The sequence below is a fragment of the Bactrocera neohumeralis genome, chromosome 4 (assembly GCF_024586455.1).
Source record: "Bactrocera neohumeralis isolate Rockhampton chromosome 4, APGP_CSIRO_Bneo_wtdbg2-racon-allhic-juicebox.fasta_v2, whole genome shotgun sequence".
NCBI lineage: Eukaryota > Metazoa > Arthropoda > Insecta > Diptera > Tephritidae > Bactrocera > Bactrocera neohumeralis.
In genome coordinates this window covers 18,670,074-18,697,104 of record NC_065921.1, presented here as the reverse complement: position 1 = coordinate 18,697,104, position 27,031 = coordinate 18,670,074, and the positions used below count along the sequence as shown (strand labels likewise).

The following is a 27,031-nucleotide window of genomic DNA, read 5'->3' as shown; positions in this document are numbered from 1 at the left end:
AGGACAAATTCGAATTAGGAAAAGTTGATATAAATAGTTTCCTTTAAATATATGGTAGTTGAATGCGTTAACCTTCACCCTTTCATCGGAACGGACGCGTTTTCTTATCCGGCCAAAGACTGTCAACTCAGCACCATATCTCCAAATAATTGCAGAAATGTTTTCTGCAGCTCCCACAACAACAACCCTCTCGCATAAAACACTCAGTTGTTTTATTACTTAACTTTTGTATTTATTATTTGTTTTAGTACTTAGCCGAAAGGTTATATATATGTATATTTATTATTGTGTTATTGTTAAATATACTATACATGTAAACTTTTGTAAATTTTTACATACGTTAACAAGCTACAGCTATACACAGTATAAATACAGTTAAAAATTGTATACTTATTATATCTACACAATGAGATTACTAAGGATGAACTTATTAGAATTTCATTTAACTATGTTTTACATGTTGAAAACGTATAAAACAAAATAAAATGCAAAATTTATTAATAAAAAATATATATATTTGTATTTAAAAAATACTTGAGTATAGCGAATTTGCAACTGTTACGTTTTCGGTAATATCACAATTAGTAATAAAGGTTTATTTACAGAACGGAAGCAAATTCTTTGCATGTACATATTATTTGAACGCAAAAGAATATTAAATAACTAGCAGTTCACATTTTAGTCACTACATTATAGGGGAATGCATTTTTTGTGCGATTCATTTTCAATTTTTCCCCTTTTAATAAAAATTCAGATCAAACTCGAAAATACAGCCATAGTTTTGATGAATTTCATAGTGAGCTATTTAGAATTAAAAGCGTTTTCAGAAAACGTCTTTTTCTGCTTCAGAAAAGTAACAGCTTCTCTCTATATTATTCATATACATATTTACTTATTTGTAATCTGAGCATAATTACTGGAAGATAGTTCAGTCATTGCTGCCAATTAGCGATTCCTGCTGTTCCTCATCGTTAATCCTATACGAAAAATGTTTAATAATGTTTTATATATACATAACAATAAAAATTCAACTACCAACCTGACTATATTTGGCTTACGACAACGACACAATTTCCTATAAATCGCTTTGAATAGCCTCATTAAGGGATCAGAGTCGTCATTGCGCATTAACAATGCCACCAACATTAGCGCCAAAAATATTGGTATTGAACCCATATAAAACATAGGAGAGTATGGTTTTCGCTTCAAAACGACATCAAATACTATGGAGAGTGGTATTTGAAGCGACATGGCAATGGTGCCAATTAATGAAGAAGTAAGGAAGCAGCCCCTGTGATACAAAAAAAAAACAAGTTTTCAGCATATTCCAAAAATCGTTAGAGTGTAAAAAACAGCACGTACCATAACCAAAGCGCTTCTGAGATCACAGTACCAACTAAACCATTTAAAAATAGTATAGCAAATTGATTTTGATTTGGCAGCTCAAATTGCTCAATTTTAAGAAAATGCAATATAAAGAATATTGGCCACATGAGCAGAAGATTCCAAAGACCAACGAAACCTGTTAATTTAAAATATAATTTAGTTTGTTTGTAGTATGTATGTATGCATGTATTTATATTGTCTTTAAATTTACCAAAGAATAGTGGAATGTCAACTTTTTCCTCAGTATCGCTTTTTCGCTTCACGAAAACTAAATAAGCGGCATAGAAGAATGCACTAAAAAGCGCTAAGAGTGCACCGCGCGAAAATTTTGCATCATGTATATCGGAAATGGTGACGGTGACCTATAAAAAGACATTTTGCTTAAAACAGCCTTAGTCATTTGCATACTATATACTTACAATTCCACCCATATTCATTGCGACTGCAATAATTTTGGTTATTGTAAACTTGTCACCCACAGCAGAAGGGAAAAACGCCGCTAGCACAAGTGTAAATAAAGAGGATGACGAGCTCAACAAAGTGACCATGGCGGTTTCGCCCAACTCTAACGATAGTTGGAAAAAATAGTTTGCAACAAACCACTGTAAGGGATATAAGGTTGAAAAAGTTTAAAACGATGTTTGGAAAATATTTCAAATACAATTTACCAGCACACAGAAGAGTAATGCCGTTTTGGCGGTCTTGTGATGTGATTTTTGTCTGTGTATGCGTATGCTAGCTGCATAGGAGAGTCGTGCCATTAACGCCTCCGTTGCCTCGTGTGCGGACATTTCACGCACCTCAGCCAATTTGCTAAAACGTACACTGCGAATGCTGGAATCATCGCTCTCGGTGCCGGAGATGGCACCACTAGAACGAATGGGAATAAATGTGGGGTCACTCTGCAAGAGAAAAACAAAATTTTATTACAAGTGAACAGTTTTATGATAACTGTTTGCGCTGCATACCAGTGATGGATTGGTTGAGTAATAATTTTCGTCATCAGCCACTTGATCCATAACCTATGATGACATTTTTTTTATTAGTGAAATTCTGATTGTAATGTTTTGTAAATATTTTTCTTTAAGTATTTGTGATATTTAAATTTAAAATTGTGAAATAATTGCGAAGTATGCTGTCCCGGTGGTAGTCCTTGATATAAAGAGTTTTTTTTAAATAAATTAAATTCTATTTGCAATTTTTTTTTTTTTTTTGATTTTGCAAATCAAATTGTAGTTTTCGTTTCGCGCGTTGAGCCCCTTCAGTGTTTTATAAAAGTATATATATATGTATATAAACTCACCGAGTAGCTACCATTTTGTCGTTCACAAGATTCACGCCAGGGTGTCACCAGTCCGATTACAACCAAGTAGATTGCAAACATTGAAGTTTTAAAATATGTGCAAAAGAATGGCTTATCGAATTTTTCATTTTCGTACAGAAACTGAAAGCAGTTAACAAAATATTGTTAAACAATACGGTTATAATTTCAATTACGCATTTTAGTATATATTTACCTTTGTAAGTTCGCTAGAGGATACCCAAATCACATCGACCAGCAACAATATTACGATGCCAAGTATGAGCTTTTGTGTTTTGCTTAACATTTTCCTGTTTACACGGCAGACGTCGGTGACGGTGCGGCGTCGTTTAGCCGGCGCGTAACGAGTGACGACACGCTCGTTCAACTTTTGACCCAAATTTGTCACTCTCGGTCTCCTGTGTGTGCCGTCTACGCTGTGGATGATGGCAGCAGATGGCAGAATGTACGTACACTTTTGTTTATTTTGGATTGTATTTTTATAGTTTTAGCGCGCACTTTATTTTGTCTATTTCAAGTTTTTGTTATTCTATGTTTCGAGTAGTTGTGTTTCTTTCGATTTCGTGCCTTAATTGAGTTCTTTGTTTATTTTTTTTCTTTCTGTTAACCAATTGTATTTAGACGCCAGTGTTTTAGCTTCATTTTTGAATTTGGCTCGTGGCGTTTCTTTTTCATTGCATGCAGCTTTTATTTTAACACTGAATCGTTTGCTTTAATTCATTGACATAATTAAAGGGCTCTGTTTGCGCCAAATGCTGCGCAGCAACATATTGTAAATTAAGTGCAATTTGTTGTTAGCGGGCAACTGCAAAAACGAAGTGGACTAAAAATAGAGGGAAGAAAAGGACATTCGAGTAAATTGGATTTTTAAATATAAAAATTAAGTGCTAATATTTATAACCGTTGCTCTTGGGTAGTTTACGTTTTAATTTTATTGTAATTCTTTTCATAATATGTAATATTGCCTGCACCATACCCTTTTGCGTATATAATATATACCATTTGACCTGTGCTTTCAACTGCCAAAGGCAGTAAATATTTAATATGAATTTGATATACAAATGACGTGTTCATCAGCAAACAATCTTATGTTTACACATATGTAGCTACAATGTGTGTATGTATCTTTGTACCAAGTATCCATTGATACTTAAATTAGCATGTTCGAGTGCATTTTATATTGATTTTCGCTCAATTTTTTACACACCTACAAATAAACTGGTTCGTACGTATTAAATGTGAGACACAATGATGACGGGTGGTGATGATTATGCCTAATATGTGTTTTTTTGTTGTAGTTTGGATGGACATTTGGAAGCATACCATATATTTAGCATACTACAATAGCTGCTAAAATTATAGTTTTTTAAAAATTTCAAACAAATAATCATTTTTATTTTACTTTGTCTTTTAAGTATTTTTTAAGGAGGTACTTGGCATTGCGTTATCTCTTTGATTATTAATATTAATTGTGTACTTGATATGAGTGGTACTACTACTATATTTCAAAAAAGAATATCAAATATTTTGTGATTGGCACCTGCGGTTTATCTCTACTAATGGAAAATTCATATTTCTGATTAAATATTCATTTAAAAATTAGTTTTGTTATTACAATTGCAAGGTATTATTTCTTCTACAACTTAAAAATTTTCAAGCACACTGGAAAAAGGGTTATATTCAAAGTGTTTGTTTGTAGCTGAGTTAATTTAACCATGTCTGTCTGTCTGTCTGTTTTAAGATATTGTTCTGAAATTTTGCGCACGTCATTATCTCTCAAAAAAGATGCGCATTCGTCGAAACCGCCAATATCGAACCACTAGACACACACAGCTGCCATACAAAATCAAATTCTTGTATGGAACACTTTTTTTCGGAAGATATCTTCACGGGCCTTATCATGTATTATTGCCTAGAACCACGTTTTAATCTCTGAACAAATTGTTAAGTTCAGATCACTACAGCATTTATTAAATTCTGTATGGAAAACTTTTTCATTTGTGAAGGGTATCGGCACGATTACGATTCTTTCTGCGCCGCGATTTGATGGTACGGATGGATAGAAGAGGTCCTCTGGATTAAAAAATGTATATGCATATACCGTCCTCAGACTCATAGTTTTCGAGATATGTATTTCATTTTAAAGTTCCACAATTTTATATGCAATTCACCCTTTTTTTTTTTTTGTGTTTCTTTACATGTCATGACAAATACCGCCGAAAGAATCGTAATATTGCCAGGGTATCATAGCTTGGGCGCAAATGAAGTTAACGTTTTTTCGTTATTAATTTGATAAGACATTGTTTCGCTGACGATATGTATCTGTATTCATTCACTAGTCATTTTACCACCCCGCACGTACTGGCCATAATTGCCCATAAACAAAAGAAAAGTGATTCAAATAAACAAAGTATAGGCAATAAAAATCACATAGTCGCAAAACTATTGTTTATTTGATAACTTCCTTTTGTGTTCGTAAGATAAAATTGCTACCGTTGTTTATTTATTTAATTTATCGCAAGTCTACTATACGGTAGTTGCATTCCAGAGTAAGTTATAAAAATCGCAAAAAGATTAGCTTGACATTTAAAAGAAATATTTGCTTAAAGTTTATTAGGCTAATATGGAAATTTTAATACATTTTTAAGAAGCAAGACACATCGGCTAACAATGTATATTGGTTAACGTTTTGTATTGGGAAAATCGGATTTGTTTTTTAGTATCAAATAATATCATTATTCTTTCCTTTTTGAAACATACATACATAAAAAGAACTGCGATTATTCATATTTCCGTAGTACGAGGTTGACGGTAGAGGGCATACCCTTGTCAACAACGGTCTATAATTCTAGACTTCGGGGTTACTACCAATTTAATCTTACAAAATCTCTTGGTGAGTCGTATGAAAACTGAGTGTATTAAATTTGCGATTTATATTGATTGGCACGTACACTCCCAGTTTCGTCGTTTCTTTTGCGATATCTCAGTTATGTTTTTCTGACATTTTTATGGTAGCTAAAAGTATATTTAAGGTGTTATAAATCAAATTAAACAATTGGGGTACTCACAACTTGTCATAAAGCATCGTAAAATCATAAGATTAAAATTTTTTACATTTGTTTAAAAACATTGTTGTTGGATTATATACAAAAATGAGTTTACACAATTACAATTTTCAATGCTATGTTTTCGGATAGTTAGAACTTATAAGATAACAGTTTGCATAAGTTTAATTTTTTTAGAAGATAATTTCCCATTCATACTAATCTTAGAGTGCTGTGCTTCGTTGAAAATTGAAGCAATACACTTGTAAAATTGTTGCTCTTTTTCAAATTTTTTGCAAATTTTATATTTTAGTACAATTAACTTACTTTTTTGTTAAAAAATACTACATGGATATATTTCTGGTAACTTTGGCAGCCTTCCAATATATATTCCGAACCACATAGTTTTCATTGGAGTACTAGTGAATATTTACATATTTTTATACTGATAACAAGTAATCACAAAATAATTATTAGTATATAAACATCTATCAATATAATTACTCTAACATTACACTTCTCCATATGTTAGTACTCACTCCATTAATAAAGGCAAATATTTACCATACAGAAAGTTACAGATTTATAGAAATCTTGTTAAATCAAAATAGATTACCGCTATCAATGCAACAAAAGTGACAGCGCTTGAAGCAGCTGGCTAATAGCTATTTCAATGTAAAAATGAAATTAGGATTAATTGGCTTAGCAATACACTTTTTTTCAGGGTGCATATTTCATCATTTGTGCTCTGTAAATATAATACATAAATATTTAAATATGTACACACTTCGTTGTTCGTTTCGTTGGATGTTTGAGTTTTCCAACGATTCATGATATTTATGGTTCTAACTCCAAAAAAAATTTGCAATTTTTGTGTATATATTTATATATTGATAAATAGCAAAGATAGCTGTAGGTTACTGACCTTTAATAGCTACACTTGTATAAACTTCATTATTATATATGTATGTATGTATATGTTGATAAATATTTTAAAATTTAAGCCTTTTAATGGTTCAAGCCAATTTTCGTGTATATATTCGGCGGTTCCGACAATTCTTGGTGTGTTAAATTTCAGAGCGATTTCTTAAAAATTTACATGGTTAATTCTACTCATTGATCATTTGTACATACATATATATAAACAAATTATCCTTCTGGGGGTTACAAAATTTAAAAACCCTGTTAAGGGTATGAAAAACATATTTAGTACCACCCAACTATGTTTTATAACATTTAAACCAAGTGTGTAAAAAGCTTCCAAGTAATACTATAGCACATATATGTATATTTTTAAAAACATTGATTAAATAAACCAAGTGTGTCACTGGAAAACGTTCTCCAGATCACGAAAATATATGTATAATGCTGACTTATAGTTTTAAAGATATTTGCATTTATTGAAAATGATAACTTTTACATTGGTAATTTGTATAATGATTACCAGATCTTTATTGATTAAATATAATTTTATATCGAAACTTATAACGAAATTTGCATTAATTAAATCATCAGTAAACCGAGGCAGAACACATTGCTTATTTATTGATGTCTACTTTTGACTATAGAAGAACAGATTTTGAATTTCTATGCCATTTTATCTCTTATTAATCTATCTTGGTATTATTTCTCACACATTGAGTAGCAAAAAGTTAAACAAACATTTCCCCATTGCTAACAACATTTTTGATATCGAAGCGGCATATTATACTTTCGCAATAGTATGTTTGAATGTTTACTTTCATATGCATTCAACTTTTTGATCAAAGATAGCAATTTATTAGAACATTGGAGGCTTTTTTTTACTATTTACTTAAGCGATATGATATGCATGTTTATTTACAAAACTTTATACACATATGCATTTAATGTTCACATCAATAACTTGTTTTGCTAATAAAAAATGAATTATAGTACACTTTTCTACCGAATAAACACAGCAGACGAAAATATATTGCAGTTGCAGAGCTACGCCTCCATTTCTATTCACATAAGCTTAACATTTTACTTTCATGGCATAAATAAAGTAAACAAATGTGACAAGTACTCACATTTTATAACAATTATTACAGTTAAATAGTTGTACAAATCCACATAAAATCTTCTATTTACATAAAATTGTCTATCAAACTGTTTTGCTTTTTCGACACTGACTTTTCTCTCCAGAAACTTTCAACCAATGTTGTTGCCAGACAGTTAAATATATAAAATTATAAATGTCCCGGGCAATGGTTAATTTGAAAATAATACATTACAATCATTTTAATAAAAATTAGTATAATTCAAATTAGTCGTAATTTTTGTAAATAACTTATATTATTAAATAAAGTGTTATCAAGCATCTGATGGAGACGGTTTATCCTCTATGTACAATCTGGTAGCTTGAAAAAGAAATCAGCTGCTCGCCGCAGTGTTGCTTTTTTATGCTGTAGGAATTGTAATATTCGCCAGTGATGACTTCTTGAATTTTAAACTAATTAAAATATATGTATGTTACATATTATTATTTCTTTTATAACTTACTAACTTTAGTGTTTGTTCATAAAAACAAGTTGTTAAACATGATGAGGTAAAAAAAAGGTTGAATGAAAAAGGTTGACGCATAAGCTAACCGCTTATTCATCTTACTGTGTTCGTGTCTTTGCTAACAGCGTTTAAGTAGCCATTCACAATAGCAAATGTTTATTGCTTCGAAAGGTAAACATACAAACCAACTATAATTTTTATACCCTGAGCAGGGTATATTGTGTTTGCCACGAATTTTGTACACGTAAAATGAAACATCGGAGACCTTTTAAACTATAATTATAAATGCACAGTGTGACGAGCTGAGTCGATTTAGCCATGTCCATCTCTCTGTCTGTATATATGTATGCCAAATAGTCACTCAGTTTGTTTTGATATTTATATGAAATTTTGCAAATCTTTTCTCCCCAAAAAGCTGCTGATATCGCACCACTAAAGCATATAAACTGATCGATCCAAATTCAGTCTTTTTATGGAGAACTTTTTTATTAAGCTAGACATTTTCATCAAATTCGGCGCGGATTATTATGAAATGCGATTAAAATTGTATTAAAAGCTTACAGCTCCAAATTCGAGGTTCAGTGGCGTTATGCTCTTAACACAATTCCATTTTCGTACAACTGGACGTATGAGTAACATTTATGCTTCCACGAATCGTATAAAATATGCGAAATGCATTTGGATCACGATCAGTATCAGTTAGCATACATTCATACATACATATATAGACTTTAGCCTTGAGTAGGCGTTTCTGTGAATTAAGAGATTACAAAAACACTAGTTTGTAAGCAGTTGTGCGGAAAATAACGCTTTACGCTTAATATGCCCATTTTGGGCTTGTTTACAAAATTGTTGGCACTTTGGAATTTACCGCTCCATTGCAAATAACATGGCTGTACACGTACAAACATGCATTCACACATTTTCTGACATTTCTCAACAGATTTTTATTTACTTGCGTTTTAACGTCGAAATTCAATTAAAGTAGCCGGTATGTTTGCATTTATATTGCTTTTAAACGAATTATGCTCTTTTGGCAAATCTGTTTAAGTATTCAATGCTGTGAAAATGCGTTCAGATAGTTGAGAAGAAGAAAAAAAAAACAATTATGGTTAAAATGAATTTTGCAAATGGTTAAATAGTTATCTGCCAAGCCTGGAAATTTCCATTGATAATGTTTAAGGAGTTTAGCCACTTAACTGTAGTGGGAAAAAATAGAAAAAACAAATTTTGTTGGTATGCACATAAACTACTTATTTGTTTTTTTTTTTTTCTATAAAATATTTATGTTGATATTTGCCTTTCTATTGTGTGTAATTGAGAGGCAACTTTTTTTTGGAAAATTAAAGAACACTACTGCACCGATGCATTTTTTAGCATAAAATATCTTGTCTTTTGATTTTGATCGATCATTTTGAATGGCAAAATTATGATATGATGGTCTTTGGAAAAATATTTTTTTGCGAAATTTTGTGGAAATACCTTGTCAAATAAAAAAGTGTTCCATACAAGGTCTTACTATTGATCGATCAGTTCATATGGTAGCTAAATCTTATAGTGATTCAATATTGGCGATTCCGACAGATGAGTTGCTCCTTATGAAGAAAAGGATGTGTGGAAAATTTCAGATCAATATCTCGAAAACTGAGTGATTAGCTTGCGTCTTTACAGAGAGATAGACGGACAGACATGCGTTAAATGGGCACGTCTCCTCTTGCTGGTCCTTTATATGTAAATATACTTTACAGGGTCTCCGACTTTTCCTTCTGGGTGTTAAAAACTTTGTGGAAACTTCGTAATGTACCCCTGTTAAGGGTATAAAAATACTATTTCTTTCATAATTTATTATATAACATAAATGTAAACACACATAATAAATGAGTTTAACGCAAGAAAATCTCATTTTGAACAACTCCACGTTCAGGAATACGAATTCCCGTTAATTTCCAAATTTTTACTCTTTACATCTCTATCCTATCCGTATGTTTAAGCAAAACATTTCCGTGAAAAGCACAAAAGTTCGCTGAAACGAATTTCTAATTACTATGGGCATTCCTAGCGAGGTTGCCATGGTTGCGAGCATTTGTTTTGGCTAGCCGTTAAATGTTGTGTTATACATGTTTTCAGAAGGAAACTACGAAACCCAACATAGTCCAGACAATTACAACGACAAATTGTAGAAAAAATAAGCAAAAACGAAAAATCGTGGCTTTCTCACATACACACACCCACGCAACAAACACACAACAGCTTAATTACGGAAATTGTTTTAATAAAAAAACAAAGAAACAAAGAATCATAAAAAAGTGAAAACTGTTCCTGAGTCATACGTTTTATTGACTAACATCAATCGCATGGCTAGTGCGGACGAGATTGTGTGTAATGGGCACGTAATAACGTTGCCCACGCTCGAGGTAGTCAAAGCAGGTACGTTTATGGCTCGACCAATTTTTGTCTCTCACAAATTTATTTTAAAATTTCGTTACCTTCAATTAGTTCCCATCATGGCGGCTGGCACAAACATCGATTGGTTGCTCCATCTCTACTACGCGCGGCGTGATTTTATACGCTGTCGCCTAATAATCGAACGCGAGCTGCACAGGAGCCTCAATCCGGAATACATGTATTTTGTGAAGGTATGTACATATATGCAATATGTAAAAATTACTAAAGTGGGTATACAAATATGCATGTATGTGTATGAGTAGGCATGAAAAAATATTTACAGGCATATGCTGCTATATTTGTGAAGGAAAATTATTAAAAGCATATCTTTAGGAGCCAAAGATTATTTTCAAATTGTAAAGAGTCTTGACGAGGTTAATAATGGTTTCTTTAATTTAATTATACCCTGAATAGGGTATATTAAGTTTGTCACGAATTTTGTAACACTCAGAAAAAAGCGTCGGAGACCCTATTAAGTATATATGTATATAAATGATCAGTATGTTGAGCTGAGTCGATTTAGCGATGTCCGTCTGTCTGTCTGTCCCTCAGTTTTTAAGATATCGTTTTGAAATTTTGTAAACGTCATTTTATCTTCAAGAAGCTGCTCATTTGTCGGAACTGCCGATATCGGACTACTATAACATATAGCTGCTATACAAACTGAACGATTGGAATCAAGTTCTTGTATGAAAAACTTTCACATTTGACAAGATATATTCACGAAATTTGGTATAGATTATTTTCTAAGGCAACAATGTAATCTCCGAAAAAATTGTTCAGATCGGATTACTATAGCATATAGCTTTCATACAAACGGAACACATAGTTACTAAAAGAACTGTACCTGTGAAGGGTATATTAGCTTCGAAGCAGCCGAAGTTAACGTTTTTTCTTGTTTTTTTTTTTTAATATGTTAATCTATGTTATTAAAAATATCTAATCAAGTGGTATGGCCAGAGTAGAATTTTCAAACAATTGTTTTTGTTTTTTTGTTTTGCTTATGGTAAACTTACTTCATTGTCATAAAAACGAGTTTCGAGTTGATTTGTAGTAAGGAAATTTTTTTCAAGCTTTTTACACGTATGTATATTGTAAGCCCACATCTTCCTTTTTCTCTTCGAAAATACTAAATTAACTATTATTTTAAGCTTTTATAAACCATTTTTTAATGTTAAACACTTTTATTCAAATGGAAAATTTTAAGTTTCTCTAAAATCATCTGGCAATTCAATTCTTAAAGCAACCGTTGTATGCAAAGAGACAATAAAGGTTTCCATTTGCCACCCATGCATGCATATACACATATGTATATGTACATATATATTTAAGTAGCCATGGCTAATAAACTCGTACTTAACTCTGTCTGCATATTTCTTATCGCACCAATTTCCTGCTGACCATCATCTGAATGGCAACATACTTAGGGCTTAATTGACCGTGAAGAGGGTAACAACATCGAAGCATTGCGAAATTTACAAAAGGCGCTCGACTTAAATTCCAAGAATATTGAGACCTACAAGGAGATCGGCAAAACACTGTGAGTAGAAATGTATTTATCTTTTGTGTGCTTAAACATAGGTACATACTTGTATGAGTGGATTTCAGTATAAATGTGTACATACATATGTATGTGTGTCTATTTATGTAAATACGTAGCCATTGACACATGTATGTATAAAATACTTAATCTTATACATATGTACATACATACGTGTGTAGTTATATGTGGGTTAATAGTGTCATTGTGGTTTGTAGAAATAACAATTATGTGCTCATATATCTCTTTTCCAAGGAAATGTCACATAAAAATGCTGAGAGCTACTTCATTTGTTCACCTTTTATTATGTCTCTGTATGTATGTATGTATGTATGTATATGTTAATGGCTTAAATCAATATATGTACATACATACGTACTGAAAGCTTAACGATTTAAATTGTAACAAAATACTAGCGGTTTTCTATTCGCCAGACTGCTGAGAGTGGTGAATTGCACAAATAACTGGTATGAGATAAATATACATGATTTTTCAATAAAGGTGATATATTTCTTTTCAAAAAAAAAACACAAATGTTAAGTAAATTCAAATATAAAATTATTCAAATGACCTCCACAATTTCTTTTGCAGATGAAGCAAGTTTTCGAGTCCTTTTTCCACTAATTCAAGTCGTATGTCATGAAAAGCACGTTCAATATTGCTTATTTAAAATTTAAAAAAAGTCTGGTTTATCGCTAAAGACCAGTAACTTCAAATAACCCTACAAGAAGTAGTCTAATGGTGTTAAATCACAACTATTGGGAGCAATTCAATGTCACAATTTCTTGAAATAGTCGAATCTCCAAACTTTTCGCACAATAATTCGGTTGTTGAACGTGTTGTGTGACATGTAGCTCCCTCTTGTTGGAACCAAATGTTGTCATGATCAACTTCTATCAACTACGTCCATAAAAAGTTGGTTTTTATCGATTCTATACCGCTCTGCATTGACAGTAACAGTGTAACCAGCTTTTATTTCGTAAGAAGTACGGACTGATGATTCCACCAAGCCAAAAACCACACCAAACTGTCCATTTAGGCTAAAATAATGGTTGTTTATGAACAATTTGTGCATTTTCTTCGCACCAGAATCGACAGTTTTGGTTATTTAGCGCACCACTTAGATGAAAGTGAGTCTCACCGGAGGAGACGACTTTCTTAAAAAAAAAAATCGCTATTGTTTTAAATTTTTTCCAAGGCAAAGACAGCAAATTCACGATGTTTACGATGGTTTAATGGCTTCAGAGTTTGGGTGAGTAAACTCGGCTATAACCGCTTAAGCGGTATGTACGCCAATAAAGAAGAATAAAGGACAGTAATACCAACTTACTGTCTCATTACCCGGGAATTCAATTACAATTTCCGGGTGCTTTTTTGTCACAATTTATATCGTACATAAGATATGATACAATAGATTTTTCTTTAAAAGCTATTGGCCGTTCAATGACCTAAGTATAGTAAAAAAAAATAGTGGTGTATGTAAAAAAAAGTTGATTTTTAACCAAAATTTTGTACGTTTTTTGGTCTGTCGAAGTTAATCCGATCAAAAAACCAAATTTGCATTTCATTCATGGAGAACTATGTGTATACAGAAAAATGTGATATCTACTGATTGGATCTGAGCGTCCACACTTTAGAACCCTGCAACCTAAAAAATACTTGAAATTATTTTATTCTGTCAGTATATTATTTTTAAAGGTAAACCTATTGAAATATGAAAAACAAGACTTTTTTTTAATTTTATACTGTGTGTACCCTTAAGCTCTATCATTTTGCTGTACATCATGAACAAAAAAAAAAACTGAAACACTTTACTCGCAAGTAAATGTTAATAGCATTTTCTTTGTCATTTTTGACGCCATCATTCATTACAGCTTCATTATGGGTCGTTTCAATCAGGCGTTGGATATTTTTCGCGAAGCTGAAGAGCTCGCCCCACGTCAGGACCATGAAATTTGTCATTTCATCGGTGAATTGTTGCATCGCTCAGCGGCGGCTGCCAATCAATTGGCAATAGCACGTCAGGAGGAGGCCGAGGCGAAAATGTACTTTGAAAAGGCCGTGCAGGCCGGCAAAAAGCTGGAGAGTTTCCAACGGCTCGCCGAAATACTGCGCAAAGAAAAGGACTATGCCAGGGCCATTGAGGTGCTCGAGAACTGTTTGCTGTAAGTGTGTGTAGTATACTTAATATGTATGGTATGTACTCGTATGGTTGAGGTTGTGGTGAAATTGAGAATTAAGTAACCACCTCCGAAAGCGTGTTGACTGACTTTACAACTATCTTTTCTGGCAACTTTTATTTTCACACACTTCAGAATGCATTATTGAATTACTTTTGTTGAGGTCTGCTGTTGCTGAGTGTTTAATTAAATTGTTGCTATTTTAAATTAATTAAATTAAGTATGTCAAAATAATTTCGGTGTTGATAGCTTTGTTATACTTTTTAAAGAAAAAACTTCGGCATATTTTTAGCTTATCACCCGAAAATATTGAAGTGCTCACCGAGATCGGTGTGCTTTATTTGAAAATCAACGACAGCCAAAAAGCTTTCGCTCGCCTATCTGAAGTTATCGCTTTGGACAGGAAGTGTCCGAAAGGATTGTTGGCTTATGGCGCCATTTTGCAGGTGATTGATATGTTTGTACATATATATTTTTTGTGTAATATATTTTATTTATTTTTTTAAAGCATATCTACTTTTGTTTTAAATTAAAATGATAATGATATTAATTGCATTTTATTTTATTAGATTTTCTTTCCTTAATTTTATTTAATTTTTTTTTTAAGAAATCTTTACATTGTTTCCATTTTCCATTTATTTTTATACCTTGAGCAGGGTATATTAAGTTTTACGATAAGTTTCTAACACCCAGAAGGGAATGTCGAAACCCCTATAAAGCGTATATGAATGTTCGCGGGGAGCTGAGTCGATTTAATCATGAGATATCGATCTGAAATTTCGCAAACTTTCTTTTCTCAATAATAAGTTGCTGGTTTGTGGAAACCGTCGCGATTTGACTACTGAAGGATACAGCTGCCCTACAAACTGACCGATCAAATCCAGTTCTTGTATAGAAAACTTTTTTATTTGACAAGATATCTTCACGAAATTTAGCACAGATTATTATCCAAAGCAACGGTATAATCTGCGAAAAAATTGTGCAGATCGGACGTCTATAGCATATAGCTGCCATACAAACTAATCGATCAAAATCAGATCCTTGTATGTAAAACTTTTTTGTTTGTTGAAATATCTCCTAGGAATTCGACGTGAAATATTTTTGAAGGCAACAGCTCAAACTCCGAAGAAATTGTTCAGATCGGACTACCACAGCATATAGTAGCTGCCATTCAAACTGATCGATCAATATCAAGTCCTTGTGTTGAAACTTTTGTAGCAAAACGTTTTTCGGTGGTTGAAACCGTTGGCTATTCTTGTTATTAATTATTTTAATAGAAATCTCCATACATATTTTAAAGCGAATTGCGTTTTCTTATAATATATTCTTCGGCGAAAAAGGCGTGAAAGCTAGTGCTACTTTTGCATTCAAAATATTATTTACGCCGTTACTTTTACTCGTATGTAAATACATATATATATATGCATAATATTTTCCTTTAAGTACTTATATAAAGTATTGTTGTTGTCAAATTCTGCAAATTTAACTCAAAACATTTCCCGGAATGCTTTACTACCTGCAGAAAATGTAATGCGTTGTAAGACACATTTTACTCAGTATATGTTTATTAAGGATAATGCGATGCATGCAGTAAGTTTACTTGATATTATGTGTGGTTCGGTGTTATTATCAACACGCAAGATAAGTGTAAATCCTCAAATAAATGAAAAGGGAGTTTAAAATTCAATGTAAATTAAAAATTTCTCTCTCTCTCTCTCTCTCTCCCTATCTAAATTGTGTACATAGGAATACTTTGCTAATGCATATTGCCTACATTTGGGCGCACGTCGCATTAAGCTTTTACATACATAGGTTGTACTGGAATTCGGTTTAATGAATGTCAGAAGTGAACAAGAGAGAATAAGCATATTTTTATACGCTTGCAATCTGTTGCTACGTAGTAAATAGTTTTGCTCACCTAACTGTTGTATGTATCTCCTTAAATTAAGCGAGTTATATATAGTGTAATATATTTATCTATATAAAAGAGCAGCATAATGCGAAGAGTTAAAATCCACGTTATTGTATGTCTGTCCGTCCATGCAAGTTGTAACTTGAATAAGTAAGATATCCCACACTAAAATCCATCATTATCACTTTCTTACGTTACAGTGAGAAAATGGGCGAAATCGGAATACAACCATGCCTACTTTCCCATATAGCAAATCAAGAGGAAATTAAATTAGTTAATAAAATTTTTGCACTAATAACACAGTACAACAGCTAATCTGGGGGGTGAGAAATTCCAAGTCAGGGTGATGGTACTAGGTCAGTATAGTAAAACCTTCAAAGGGTTTGGCGTTCGTGTGTGTTAGTTTTTTTTTATGACCTTTTAAATTTTTTCCTTATCATAAAAAAAAACTAACACACACGAACGCCAAACCCTTTGAAGGTTTTGCCACCTTATCACCAAAAATTGTCCAAATCCAAAAATGTTCCAAAACTAGTGTGTCTATGAGCAAAAATTGGTTTTGACCGAAAAATTTATAGTTGACTTTTGACCGAAAAAATCGGTCGGTGTATACAGATCAGTGTGTATACAGTTGAGATTCAGAGAAATTTTTTTCCTTGAAAATGGTATTTCTGTGTATGTATGTAAAATGGCTTGAATCGGGTCAGTACTGCCCTGAGCTCCTATATATCCAATATAAAAATTTTCGAACTTCCAGGTGACTTTATACCGCATATGTCGGTCAATATGTGAGTTATCTCCGTGAAAATGAGAGAGCGCATTTTACTCATAACAGTGAATATCTGTGCCTAAAATGGAAAAAATTGGGCGAAAACTTGACCTATTCAATATATAACCAATATCAAGATTTCGATCATCTGACTTTACTCCATATGATTGGTGATTGTTTGTAAGGTACCTTGATGAAACCCAGGGAATATTTTTTTAGTGTGTGGCTGTTAATAGTATGTGGTAACTCCCATATACTACAAATCATGATTTTTGCTTTTCTAACAAACTTTTTAGTTTCTTCACAATGAGACCCTTCCAGTAAATGAGCGATATATTGAGTATATTAAGATTAAACAGCCCTAACGGCATTTCAAGATTGAGCATTTTTTAGAGTTAAACAGCTCTAACTTAAATAATTGCTGAAAGGCATTACAACTTGTAAATTTCAAATTTAATATACATATGTACATTTCCACTTTTTCTTGCTTACAAGTTTGTTTGCTTCAATTTTGCAATTTTCTTTTTTATTTATTCTCACAAGTTTTCTCTTAAATATGGGTTGAGCGCACAGTTTTTTGGTTTCGTGAATTATTTTTTCGCATTTTCACAATTTTCTGCTTTCTTCTATTTCGCTGTCACATTGGCTCAATGTCCACAGTCTCGAAACGATGTCGACGGCGCCTTGGAAAAATATCAAGAAATCGCTTTGACAGAACCGGACATACCAGAATTGTGGAATAACATTGGATTGTGTTTTTTCAAAATGAAGAAACAAAAAGTGATTGCGGTATGTAGTATGAAAGAAAACGAAGTATAAAATATGAATAGAAATGAGCTATTATTATATAATATTCATGTGGTGCGAATGAAGTAAATATCTGCCAAGAAAAACGTTGATATCCTGCAGAGTAGAATTGAAGGCACTGCTGTGACATGGACAAGAAATTCATATTCGCATTTATTTGAATAAATGTCAAATAAAAACTTTATTAACAACATTTCAATTGAGATGCTTAGTTGAAAGTAAAGCAATAAAAATTCGCTGAGTAAACTTTTTTTAAACTCTCGCAATAGTTTTGTTCACTTAGATTTTACTTGTAACACCTAAAACCACTCGAGATGGGTATAGGGATTACCCTGATGAGATGAATTGATTTCCAGTTGCACTTTGTATAAAGAGTGCTTTTAAGCTGTGTCATTTGAAGTCTAAAAATGGTCAAAATAGTGCCTCAGTGCCTGTGGTTGACACTTAACCGAAAATATTGATGAATCTGTGAAATATATTATTGAAATTCGGAGAAAATCTTTATCTCATAATAATGTACTCTTGTGACAAAAATGAATTAGATCGAGTCAATATTTTCTTTAGCCTCAATACCTATACCTAATAAAAAGATTTGAGATTTCCGGTTGACTTGATACCATATACTCAATCCTCAATATGTGAGTTATCAGAGAGCGTATCTTTCGAATACCATCCTTGGGCCTCAAAAAGCTTAATTCCGGAGACAACTTCCACTTACATACATACCAAATGTAGTATTTTCAGACTTCCGCTTGACTTTATACCATTTACATTGGTAAGGTGAGATTTCTTAATAAAACTCATAGAAAATCTTTATCTGACAACAACTAGTTCTGAATCGATTGAAACTCTAATATTGAAATCAAATGAGTCTATGACCCATAACATAAATAATTATGGAACCAAATCTGATTGTAATCCATTCAAGATTTCGTCGAAATACAAATATTGAGATCTTCCGTCTTTGACCCTTGCACATTGCAAAAGTATGAACTGTTTACTTACATCTGAAGTTAGACTTTCCTTACTTGTTAAAAATAATTTTTTCATATCAGTATAGCATCTCGAGGCCTTTATTGTCAATATTTTAATTTTATGATTATATTACTGTGGCTTTTTAACTTTTTTCTTCTGTTCTTATTTACAGGCGATTTCTTCACTGCGCAAGTCCATCTGGCTTTCACCGCTTAATTACAATGCTCTTTATAATTTGAGTTTAGTTTACATAACTGGTGAGTGTGATATGGAATTAATTATTATATTACAGCAAAGAGGAAGGACGGAATTCGGGTGTAACCGAGCATTTTACATATACTCTTGCAACTTGCAAGGATCAAGGCAGATGAAAAAATTTAAATTTGCATTTTATTAGCTGATCATGCCTGCATTTAGCCAACATCACAACCTTAGTTTAAATTTAGCCAAGTCAATAACCTTTGTTTTCATTTGGGGTCATTGACTCTTTTGTTTACATTTTATGGGGTCAATGACCCTTTTTTTTACATTTTATGTGGCCAATGCCCCTTTTTGTTTACATTTAACGAAGTTCGCAACCTTTGTTTAAATTAGCGGTCAGTAACCACTTTACTTACATTATGAAGTCAATGACCTTATTGTTTTCGAGGTCGGGTCATTGACATTTTATGATTTCAATTACCTTTTTGTTTACATTTAGCTAAGTCCACAACCTTTTGTTTACATTTATCCAAGTCAACACCCTTTGTTTAAATTTGAAGTCATTGATCCTTTTGTTTACATTTTATGGGGCAATAACACCTTTGTTTACATTATAGGGTCAATTACTCATTACATTTAGCCAAGTCAACAACTTTTGTTTACATTTGGGGTCAGTGATCTTTTTGTTTACATTTTATGGGGCTAGTTTAAAATTTTGCTGTATCGGAAGTAGGCGTATTTGTGGTTCGATTGCGCTTATTTTCATAACGTGGCATAGTAAAGTCAGGAATATGTTATAAACCGATTTTGGTTGAAATCGGTAGAGTGGTTCCGGAGATATGTGATTTCACTTAAATGTGGCCTGTTTCACGCCCATCGTCCTATTTTGACACCGTGTCTTATAAAGCAATATTGTACCATTTTGGGTGTAAAACTATATGCCACATTTTAGGTATGGTATGTTTTGTGATTTTAAATATTTTCATAAAATATTTTACAATTAATCAAAAATATATGATATAAAAATGTGCTCAATGCACGAAGCGTACAATGTCGAAATAAGTAAATTCAGATAAAAACTATACTTTCATTCCAAATTGTTCAGTAACGAGTAACTTTAAATATACATACTATTGACATGTCACATACTAAAATAAGTTCCCTGAGCACAAAGTAACCTTAATTCAACATAAATGTGGTATCTGTCAAACAACGCGGTTAGTAAGAACTAGACAAACGTTTTTTGTTAGAGCAAACCGTTGGTCAGTTACGTTTATATATTGTAATAAATTATATATTAAATAAAAGAAAGTTGTGTTAGTTACACCATTTATAACTCAAGAACAGCTGAACCGATTTGGTTGAAAATTGGTGGAGAGGTAGCCTAGAACCGGCGTAAGGACATAGGATACCTTTTACCTCTTTATACCAAAATTTAATAAAACTCATAAATACAAAATTTATATTTCAAATCATAAGCATTTGTTCAAAGTTCATGTTTGTAGGAATCATTTGAATATATGCGTACGATTTTAAACAGATTCTTCCTCAAAAATAATACAATTGCTAAGTAGAGTAGCAAATAACTGCAACCAAATACGCAGTGAAAAAGATTATAACTGGCTCAGTAAGACTGCTGTCATAACCTTTCCAGCGGACTTTTTCGTCTTTCCACGCCTGAGAACCGGTTCATCATGTGCAGTCCACTAGAATAGCTGTCGTTAGACTTCAGTGGGAAATGATGGAGCTATGTTTCTATTGTCAAATACCGACGCAAAAATTCGGTTTTATTACGATAAAAGAGCACTCAAACACTTCTCAGAAACAGTTATTCGTTGTGTTTGTTGGATTATGAACTTGCGAGGCACCCACTTTGCCCAGAGCTTTCGCGTCTTTAAGCTTAGCAAATATCTTTTCATCGGTGGATTTCCATGAGCCAAAATACAACAGTATTTTCACAAAAAGCAATGCTTCATTGACACACGAAATGCTTTATGATCCCTTTTTTTGTAAACTAACACAAGCTACTTCACAAAAATTCAAAATCTGCTTACCTAATAGTTATAATCCAACTAATAGAAATCATATGGATGGTATTTTCAGCCACAGTGAAGCGTGGACGGACCCTCTAGTATATTATAAACCAGTGAAGGGTATTATAGAAGCTTCTGTGCAGTTGAAGTTTTTTCTTGTTTTTATATTTCCATACTTCAATATTTATGATTATTTACATGGAAACACATATTATGCTTATTGTTACTCAAATATTTTTGATAGAGTTAGAATTCTTTTTATAAGTAGCATTTTACAATTTTGTCAATGACACCGCCAACAACAAAGGTTGTGAATGTCAATAGCAATCATCCCCTTGAAGCTCTGCTGGGAATTTTCATATGGTTCTCATTAAAATATTGAAGTGCAAGTGAACCTACAAATTCATAAATACATACAAATTTTTGTATTTCCTGTTTATGTGGAATTATAGTCTCCTATGTATACTGAATATGTGTCCCTGCATAAGCTTCTAGCAAAATTACAGTGAAATTTTTAAAGTGAAAGAATACAGATAGTATGTATATATGTATATGCATACACATGTGTTAATGCAAATGCTTTTATATACAGAAACTATGTGCACAAACAAATTGTTAGATAAAATTGATTTTAAACACATTTGCCTACTCCACACTTTAATACATCCCTGGCGAGTTCATTTCCCATTTTTGCACTTTAACTCAATAAGGGATGACTCGCTGTGAATATGGACATAAGTGCATACATAATACTGTTATGGATTTTTTACCCAAACTTAACCTTTTGACACTATTAAGTGCATTGATTTGAAAACCTCAACACTTTCGCAAGTTAGCACACATTCCGTTTTGTTTTGTACACTTCTCCCCAAAACCGCCCATTTCATAGGTCACAGTAAAGTTTGTGAAGTATCTTCAAGACAATGCTAAGTGTCAATGACATTTCTGTGTTCAAATTGTGTTGGGTTCACATTTTTTTTTTTTTTTGGGTTATTCCAACATTCAAGCATACATATGTCAACATACTAAATACATATGTACATATATACGACTATATACATGACGTACATATGTGTTGGGACATCCATTCACGTGTTTATTCGTTTTGATTTGGAATTCCTGACAAACACAATTAGCAAACAATCCCACTACAGAATACTTGTAGCTGTCTTCGATTCGTCAAAAGCCGATGATGAATCGAACAATCATTGGCATGAATGTAATATCATCTCATAAAATTTGACCCCTACTTTACTTTTTCATTTTAATTTTTTATTTGAATACTTATACATTTTTATTATCGTCATTAAAATAGAACCCTGAGCCAATACAAACATGGGGTCGGCTTTAGAATACCATTCCAGGCTCTCCAGATCAAGAATATACATATATAGTTATAGCCGCATGAAACTTATATATTTTGCGTTTAAAGTTGAAAATGCGAAACTCTGGAGATCCTCCTCTATCCGACTGTACCCAATTTATTCTACCGACATCATGCCAAGGTGCCTTAGAATTTAAAGTTTTTTTCCCAAACATATCAAATTATCCAAGTTTTGACGTTACATTGATAAATCAGTAATGATGCGTTTAATGATTTTATGGTTCTCAAGGTAGCTAATCATTTCTTTTGCGATCTTTTTTCGACGTCGTTTTTTCAACAGATTCAGTCTAGCATTGACACGCTTCATACCTAAAACATTAACCAAAATATGCTGAGACGATCTATAATCTATAAGAGACGTTGCGGTTCTCAGATAACTTTCTGATGCGAACGTGATGATTTCCAATCATTGTTTCCTTAACTTTTTCGATGTTATCGCAATTCATATATGTGGATGGACAACTTGCATGAGGCACGGTTTCGATAACTTCATGACCTTCTCTGAATGCTTTGTGCCAATCAGATACTTGTGGTCGTGATGAAGTAGAGCTTCCCAAACATTTCGTCAATACTTTCAACGATTCTGTAGAGCTGATTTCATTGAGAACACATAATTTGAAGCAAATTCGTTCAGTTTTGTTTTCCATGGTGAAAATTCCCAGACAAATCTTTCGTGTGGCTAGCAAACCATTAATTAACATATGAGGAGCAAACTTCACGTGAGCATAAAAAGGGTTGTTTCAATCTAAAAAAAAAAAAACTGCTTATCGAATCGCTTTGCGAGCGCAAAAAAAAAATATACCAGTCCGAGTTAAATTTGATCAGATGGTATATATGGCATACAAAGCGATTATACGATTTTATGAGGAATTCTTATTAATTTAAGTTCAACTGTATTACCAGGAAAGATAGAATGCTAGATTGAGCCAGAGATGTTATAATCGTAAAATCCCTATAATGAAGGTGTGTTGGGATTTTTATTGAAAGCATACGTCGCTTAGAATGTTGAGCCCTTTTGTTTTATAAAAAGTTCGAGTTGGAGAAATCGCAACAATAGTGTCTTCTTACACTATTGAGAACATATACTAAAACTTCTTATTTTTTTCTTCTCTACTAAGAAGTAGGCAGCCAAAAATTGCTTTTTATATTACTCGCCTGGTAATCATTGGAGAGTTGCTTGGTTGATTCGTTTCAGCTGAGCACCACTCCATAAATATTTGATAAGATTCCGAAGTTTTCCTACGCTAGATTCCAAATTTATTTCAGAGTGGAACATTACGATCCAAAGAAGAGTAGAAAGGTGTTATATTATCACAGCGAATATTTAGCTTTCGCCCGGTGGAGACGAGATCAAGCCTTTTACGCTTCCTTGAGTCGGCATCAACCGGCCGAAGGCTGCATATATGCAGTTGTAATATAATGCCCTTTTACCATCTCATGGGTGGTGATCGAATAGAGCAAGCTGTATGTTTGAAGTTGCTTCGAACAGAAATGAAAGTCTGAGAGCGTAAAGAGATATGAGCACGTCTTTTCGACATGCATTATCTTTCTAGGGTTAAGTTTATGCACTAAAATTATTCTAACTTCGTAATAAAAGAGTATTGCATCCACTTTTGGAAATGGCGTTGGCAGTTTCCCGTTTAAGTTTGAGTTTAAGACTACCGAATAAAGTTGACACAAAGCGAACAACTGTCATGACAAATCTACAAGTATATTTATCGATTGCCACTTTCTTAAACTAATCGGATTTATGCAATCGGAAGGAAACGGCATTATATTTGAAAAAATATTTAACGAAACTCAGGAGCTTAACCCAATTAATTATGCCACAACAACAAAAATAAACCAATAATTTAAGCATCAAATGTTGCCAAGTCGCCTGGACATGCTAGTCATTGGTTGAGCAGACTTGTCAATGAGATTAGCCATCACTAAGTTAATTGTAAACAAACGCTTAAGCAGACGCCAATATCCACAAATCAACAGCAGCTTTATCCTTGCACACACAATACTTAAAGCTTTATTTTTATCATTGCAGCACAACAATACGCGAGTGCCTTTCACACACTCGCCGCGGCCATCAACTTGCGCAAGGACAGCGCTGAATGCTACATGCTACTCGGAAGTAAGTTGCCACTATTTCACATACTTTGACAAATCCATACAGACACTCATGCTCAAGCCGTTATTTGACTTTTAGAAAGTTCATAACTACACTTACGTGCGGTGGTTGGTGGCATACTCACATAATACATGTCAGAAAATGATTTAAGTTCAGTGGTCGCACTGCAGCAGCTGAGCGTACACTTCCATGGGAGGGGTTGTGGGGCCTGACCTTTTGTCGTTGCCGTAATTATCAGTTCGGCCAACAGCAGCCACAACGGCTTAAGCGCCTTTTCCATACACACATACCAACGCACACATATACTACTTAACTCACAAGTACTTATTATGACCGCCAGGCGGAAGTCCTTTAACCTCCGTTTATGTTATATAAGTGTTAATTGTGGCTGCGAGTTAACCCACCCACCGTCATCTTGCTTCCTTTCGCATTAAGTATGCACTTAGCAATGCACTTAGTGGTGGGAGAAAGCCGTCTGCGCCAAAATGGAAAGGAAAAATTCTGAGAAAAGTTCAACTTTTGCTACTCATCAGCGCTACATGCGAGTATACCCTTTAAGCAGCAAATTGTGGAAAATTTCAAGAGCTTTCGTGGAATTTTTGTTAAAATCTTTTCAATAGAATTTCAGTGGTTAATCCTTTAAGCGCCCTTTTTGACCTCAGTTAGCTGCTAGATGGCGTTGCGGTGGTGATTTTCAAAAATCACGTATCTGTGGTCTTAGCTCGATCATTCACTGTATATACATATATGTGTATATTTATGCAGGTCTAGTAGAAAGAAATCCATTATTTTTACAATAGTTGTTTTTGGTAATCTATCAACAACGCGAGATGTAACGGCTTTTTCAATAGGGATGCTAGAAAAGTAGACCGATAGAAATAGCATATTTTTCCCGCTCTTTCGACATTTCTCTTCAGTAACGACGTTTGTAACACCCAAAAGAAAGTATTGGAAACCCATTAAAGTATATACCATACACATAACGGGGTTTTCAATAGGGACGTTACAAAAGTATACCGATAGGGACAGCAAACGATGCCTTATTTTTCCTCACTCTTTTGACATTTCTCTTCAGTAAGATCTCCCATTCATCATTCATCATGGAAAGATATACGAGCCAACAACAAGTCAAAATTGTAAAAATTTACTACCGAAATTCGGTGTCAACTCAACTTCAAAAGCGCTACGTCCAAATTATGGTCGTCATAATCGTCATGTCAGATCAACAAATGAGCGTCTAGTGGAAATAATTAAATCGGCAGGCACAATACAAAATATGCCCGTGCCAGGCTGAATGGAATGATTCCACTCTCGAGCTACTGCTTAGAGACAGTCGATTAAGTGGTACACTGACGGCTCGAAAACGACGAAGGGAATCGGTGAAGGGCGCAAGACAACGCACCAAGCTCTCTATATCTATTTGAAGTTTCCGAGCATTTTTTTGGCAGAAGTCTTTGCCATAAGTCGGTGCATAGAGATAAACCTCCAACGCAATTATCGCAATGAACGTGTAACCATATCTAGCGATAGTCAAGCGACACTTAAAGCAGTCTCCTCCGAAACGAACTGGCTGATGAGCTCGTCTTCTTCGCAGCATCCACTAACATGATAGGACCTGAACCCTTCACTGGAGTCGGACCCCATACCATAAAGGAGCTGCTCCGCAAGGAAGAAGTAGTAGGCAGATAGAAGCATTATCAACAATTAGATGGCATGCGGTATCCCAAGTTGTTAATGGGGGGTAAAACCTCAGTAGGTTTAAATATGCAATCCACCTCCCTAGTGATAAACTTAGACTATTGGTCGCATTTTACACTGGTCACTGTAAACTAAAGAAGCATTTACACAACATGGGCCTAGCTTCTTGCGTAAATTGCCGTTCTGCGATAAGGAACCTGAAACACCAGAACAGGTTACAGACTCAGGTTTAAGGCCCTTAGATCCATGTTTCCAAATAGGGATCACATCGCTACGCTAGCACCCAGCAGAATATTGGACTTTATCAATATGCTGGGGCTAGGAGAGTCTTTTTGATTTAGAAGAGGGCACAATAGACCCAAGGTCGCGCTGCATTTCTCGTTTATCAATCAATCAACCTCACCATTCGTTCACAGCACCTTCTATGGAAGGTTGAAACTAAGATATTGAAATTTTTTATGTAAAAGTGGAAGAACACATACTTGAAAGCAGGGGTGGACCCTTACTCTAAATCGCCTGGAACCGCTAGCCTTATACCTCTCGAAATCTGCAAAGATTTAGATTATCTTTACATAAATATCCACCGACTCATGAACCTAGGTACTAATTTCCAAATTATTTCCACAAAACATCCCTTCATACATATATCCACAACTAAATGAATTCAGCATTGTGTCATGAAAGTTAT

The 27,031-nt window shown here is 33.6% G+C and overlaps 2 protein-coding genes across 4 annotated transcripts in view; one reads left to right on the top strand and one right to left on the bottom strand.

The window, feature by feature from the left end:
* LOC126757359 (Bardet-Biedl syndrome 4 protein homolog) overlaps positions 1-27,031 on the top strand; it is a 57,233-nt gene that overhangs the window by 1,015 nt on the left and 29,187 nt on the right. For all 3 annotated transcript variants that reach the window (XM_050471205.1, XM_050471206.1, XM_050471204.1), the window contains exons 2-9: positions 10,405-10,704; positions 10,774-10,913; positions 12,150-12,262; positions 14,137-14,427; positions 14,735-14,888; positions 17,784-17,912; positions 19,078-19,162; positions 24,562-24,648. In XM_050471205.1, the coding sequence (XP_050327162.1) occupies positions 10,632-10,704; positions 10,774-10,913; positions 12,150-12,262; positions 14,137-14,427; positions 14,735-14,888; positions 17,784-17,912; positions 19,078-19,162; positions 24,562-24,648 (1,072 nt within the window). In that variant the 5' untranslated portion in view covers positions 10,405-10,631. The remainder of the gene's footprint in view (positions 1-10,404; positions 10,705-10,773; positions 10,914-12,149; positions 12,263-14,136; positions 14,428-14,734; positions 14,889-17,783; positions 17,913-19,077; positions 19,163-24,561; positions 24,649-27,031) is intronic.
* On the bottom strand, positions 559-8,504 carry LOC126757361 (solute carrier family 35 member F5). The gene is made up of 11 exons (XM_050471211.1): positions 8,275-8,504; positions 7,803-8,224; positions 2,904-3,530; positions 2,690-2,830; positions 2,355-2,408; positions 2,055-2,288; positions 1,806-1,988; positions 1,598-1,748; positions 1,363-1,522; positions 1,040-1,291; positions 559-977 (listed from the first exon to the last, which is right to left on the bottom strand). Exons 3-11 carry the CDS (start codon positions 2,991-2,993, stop codon positions 929-931), a joined length of 1,314 nt encoding a protein of 437 aa, XP_050327168.1. The 5' UTR covers positions 2,994-3,530; positions 7,803-8,224; positions 8,275-8,504; the 3' UTR covers positions 559-928.